General features: G+C 38.1%; 1 protein-coding gene across 1 annotated transcript; it reads right to left on the reverse strand.

Annotated features, from left to right (window-relative positions):
- Positions 1 to 614: 614 nt before the first annotated feature.
- On the reverse strand, positions 615 to 4,758 carry LOC113715514 (receptor-like protein EIX2). The gene is made up of 2 exons (XM_027239734.2): positions 1,775 to 4,758; positions 615 to 829 (listed from the first exon to the last, which is right to left on the reverse strand). Exon 1 carries the CDS (start codon positions 4,673 to 4,675, stop codon positions 1,775 to 1,777), a length of 2,901 nt encoding a protein of 966 aa, XP_027095535.2. The 5' UTR covers positions 4,676 to 4,758; the 3' UTR covers positions 615 to 829.

Here is a 4,758-nt window from a genome sequence, read left to right on the forward strand (position 1 = left end):
CATTTCGGTTGGGCCTACTTTAGGTTGACTCTGACTTGCCCAGGTCCTAGCAATTCTCAATTGTGCCCCATTAGTCATTTATTTCTGATTTCACAGAACAAATGGTGTGTTTTTTTGGTCTCAAATGGTGTGGTTCAACCAAATGTTTTCCAAACTAATCATTAATATGTTTTCGACATTTTGGAGGTCACCTATGGGTGCAAAACTGAGATCCTGCCATCTCTAATTGGGCCAAAATTTCCTAATTGGTGAGATCGCATTAATTGCAATCTCCCAGACGACCTTGGCGGGGTCATGATAATGCAAATGAGAGTAATAGAAAATTAAAAAAAAAAGTAAATAGAAGAATGGGTATAATGGCAAGAAAATGATAAAAAAAAAAGGGATCTAAAATAAGAAAAATGCATGAAAATATCATGAACATAGGTGATGGATGAAACTTGCGCAAAAAGTGCCTAATTGACTAGCGTTGGATTTTTCTCTTCTAAACTACGTTGCTAGCGTTGGACTAGCAAGGAAAAACAAGAAGTGTCCACAACTAGCGTTTATCTAATCTTGGAGGCACATGACATGCATCTTTGCATTGGACAAGAGCATTAGACGAGAATGAGAGATGGTAAAACAAAATTCCAAAAGTTGTTTTAGCAAACAATTGAAACTTTGGTTTGACATAGAATTCACAGCTGTAGAAAGAGGACTAATCCTCAGATTACATCTTGAGATGCAAAACAAAACAGAAAAACACCTACTGAATACTCGAAGCTTAAATACACGAAAACACAACAAAACTACTATTGCTTCTCGAGGCACTCTGGACAACAACAGCAGCCTACCAAATTGAAAGATAACAGAGTACCAACGTTAATAAATTTTCTCTAGAGAAGTGCCAATTTCAAAAAAAAAAAATTAAAGTTCAAGATTTATAACAGTCTAGTCTGAAATACACAAATTGTCAAATCTTTACTCCTTGCAGTGGTGGAGGAGGTAGAAAACTAATCTAGTATGGAACTGTTCTAAAGCATATAAAACTATTGATGGACATTAGATCAATGAGCTATTATCTTTGTAATCAGGTGTAAATCAAAAAATTCAATAAAATTCATAACATGGAATTTAATGAAACATAGGAAACAAAATGTAAATATGAATAATAGAAGAGAATTATTAGAATTCAAAATTTTGAGACAGTTGAAACAATTGCCAATAGAAAGGTAGAACCTAGATAAAGCACAAAAAGTTTTGTTATCAAGTTTTTTGGGATCGAAAATTTCAAAAGTTAAGGAAATGAAAATTTTGGTCTCCAATCATGTAATAGGTTATTGGGAAAAAAAATTTCTTTGAAAGCTACCAATTTGATGTTAGAATCTTGTTGTTAAGCTATTCGGTATCAGGCATCTACTACTTTATACTCCTATCTATTAAAATTGGTATGTTATTCTTTTGTTGATTTAACTTATTAAGATTCTTTGTTTGAAAAAAAAAACTTATGGAGCTATAATTTTCTTATATTGGACAAACGCATAAAATAAATCCTTAGAAATATTTGGAAAAACAAATTACAAATCACAATAGGTTGCAAATTATGAATGTTAAGTTCTAATTAGTTCTCTACGATCAGCCTATAAAAGTAAAAAGAATAAGATAGATGAAGGAATGTCTACAAAAATGTGAAATTTTCAAAGAGCAAATTATCAAAGATAGTATGCTACGGATATTGTGGCTCCTTAGTGTGTGATATGAAAAACAGAGTATAAGTGTTTTTATAGGAACTTACTCAACGGAAATTCCTCCTCAGGCGAGTAGTCTTTACCCAGATTTTGTCACAAGCACTTTCTATAAACTTGAAGTATGCATAGCGCCATGACTTCTTGAAGAGAAGGATTCCCAGAACTCCCAAGAGCCCGGCAGCAAAACCCGGTCCTATTCCAGCATAAAACCAAGACCAATCAGATTCGCTGTGGCCTTCATCCTCATCAGTAGGCCCATTTTTGGTAGGCAATTTGTGTTCCGAGCAGTTGTTTGGGAGCGGTTTGCCGCAGAGTCCACTGTTTCCTTCATAGATGGATGGATCGGTCAAGGTTTGAAGCTGATTTCCTGATGGTATTGGCCCTGAAAGTTTATTGTATGACAAATTCAGAGAGTTCAATGAGTACAAATCAGATAAGCTTTCAGGGATTGCACCGAAGAGTTCATTCATTGATAGATCGAGTGTTTCAATTTGCTTCAAGTTGCCAATCTTCTTGGGGATCCTTCCAGTCAAATGATTTTGTGAAAGATTCAAAACTTGCAATTGAACCAGTTCCATTATCTCATCAGGGATCTCACCAACTAAATTATTTGCTGAGAGGCTTACGGAATTAACAAGCAAAAGGTTCAATGCGTAATACTCAACTTCTCTTCCTCCCTTAATGTCTTGAAGGCTTTCTTGTGGATCAATGCCGTAATCTCCATCTAGCCCTGATACCATGGCAGTAATGTTGTTAAAGCAGTGAGGAATAAATCCACTCAAGTTATTATGTGCTAAGTTTAGCACTCGAAGAAATGAGAGTTGGCAGAGTGTATGGGAAATAGGTCCATGGAAGTTATTTGACTGAAATCTTAGAAACCTTAAATTTGATAACCTCTCCCCAATCCAAGCTGGTATAATATCCTTCAGTCCATTGTCACCGAGATCAAGAGCTTGCAAATATCTCAGATGCTGCATTGAGGTAGGGAGCTTCCCAACCAATTTATTTCCATTCAAATGCAGCTTAGAAAGTCTCCGCAAGTTACCCAGTGAACTCGGAATTTGACTGGATAGACTGTTATTTGCCAAGTTTAGGATCCGCAGGTCTCGCAAGTTTCCTAGACACAGAGGAACTCTTCCGGACAGAAGATTGTTGGATAGATCCAGAATATATAAATATTCCCACTTGCACAAGTTTTTAGGGATAGTACCTGTGAAACGGTTATCATTTAGTAAGAGAGACCTCATCCCAGGTACAACCGTTTGACCAACTTCAAGCTGCGGAATATGTCCAGTAAGAAAATTGTGTGAAAGATCTAAATCTGAAATATCCAACGGCAACGATTTGAGAGATCCATCAAATTTGTTGGAGCTTAGAAATATACGTCGAGAACGATAACGACTTGGTCTATGCTGTTTGAACTCCAAAGGATTTCCAGTTAGGCTGTTGCTGGAGAGATCTACTGACGTAATATTACGACAAAGCACTCGAAACCAGCTGGGTATGGCATCTGAAATGCTCGCGTTCCGCATGTCTAACTCCTCAACCTCCTTCTGCGTCCGAAGCCAAGCTGGAAACCTGGGTCCCACAATGATGAATCCCATCCGAATTTCATGGAGTTGAAAAGGAGGAACCCACGAGGAGCTCACGTTCAGAGCGAGCGAGTTTCCGGTTAGCCTCAGTGACTTTAGCTCTCGGAGTTTCGCAAAATGGTCTTCAGATAGGACACCAGTTAATGAATTGTAACCAACGTCAAGTGCTTGTAGCTTCGTCAGCTGCCAAAGATTGGTCGGTATGGTACCATTTAATTTGTTAAAGGCCAATACTAGGTTTGTTAGTTTTGGAAGCTGACCTATTTCACTTGGTATTGACCCTTGCAAATCATTACTACTCAGATCCAAATAAGTAAGATTTACAAGTTGACCTATTTCACTTGGTATTGACCCTTGCACATTATTATCACTCAGATCCAAATAAGTAAGATCTCTTGCTTTACAAAGTGATTTCAACGTTGAAGCATCAAAGCGGTTTGAAGATAGATCTAGATGAACTAGAGAGGTCTTTTGGTCAAACAGGGCATGAATTGGATCAGAAAGATTATTTTGACCAAGACGAAGATCATGGAGGCCAGTAAGATTACGGAGCCACGGAGGGACCGTGTAGTTGTTGAAATTATTTTCACCGAGATCAAGGAAAGCAAGAGACGTGAAATTGACCTGCGAAAGATGAGGATGGATGAAGAGATCACAGCTATCCAATTCTAGTGTTGTTAGTGAAGGAAGCATGTTAATTGACCGTAACCCATCTTGAGCGGTTGTAAGGTTCACCATGGACAGGACTAGGCCTTCTAGAGAAGAGAGCCCAACAACCCATCCGAGATCCTTAGTACTCAATGAGAAACCTGAATCCCCAAGATCTAAATACCGTAAATGTGAGAGGTTTCCTAAATGGTGGGGAATTTCACCATCAAATCCTGCACTTGAGAGATTGAGGTATCTCAAGTTTTTCAACAATCCAAGGAATGCGGGAACTTGGATTCCTGAAAAACTATTTGAGCTCAGGTCCAAGTACCGCAAATTGGTCAAATTGACCAAAGATGGAGTTAATTGGCCTCCCAAGCAATTTGTGCAGTGATAATCCTCATCAGAATAGAGTGGCACCGTATTGCGAAGATCAAGTTTCAAAATACTGCCAGTGATTTTGTGGCAACCAACTCCTTCCCATGAACAACAAGCTTCTCCAATCCAAGATGACAGACGATTTGATTCATCTTTCAACTCATGCTTGAATAGAAGAAGAGCATATCGTTCACTTTCAATACAGGTGACATTTGAATGATGATAAGCTTGTTTGCTGCTACCAAATGGGAATTGGCTAGTGATAGGAACAGAACTGAATAAGAAGAGTAGTAGTAAAGATGAAGAAGTACAAAGAAGAAGATGCTCCATTGGATTTCTTTGGTACTGTTGGTTTATTTGATATGGGAAGTTCAGATGGCCAGGTGGCCTTATTTATACACTTACAAAAAGCA

This window comes from Coffea arabica, chromosome 11c, assembly GCF_036785885.1.
Source record: "Coffea arabica cultivar ET-39 chromosome 11c, Coffea Arabica ET-39 HiFi, whole genome shotgun sequence".
NCBI classification, from domain to species: domain Eukaryota; kingdom Viridiplantae; phylum Streptophyta; class Magnoliopsida; order Gentianales; family Rubiaceae; genus Coffea; species Coffea arabica.

Excerpts from the sequence above, each read along its gene's own strand:
- LOC113715514 (XM_027239734.2), bottom strand. The coding sequence starts at position 4,675 with ATGGAGCATCTTCTTCTTTGTACTTCTTCATCTTTACTACTACTCTTC.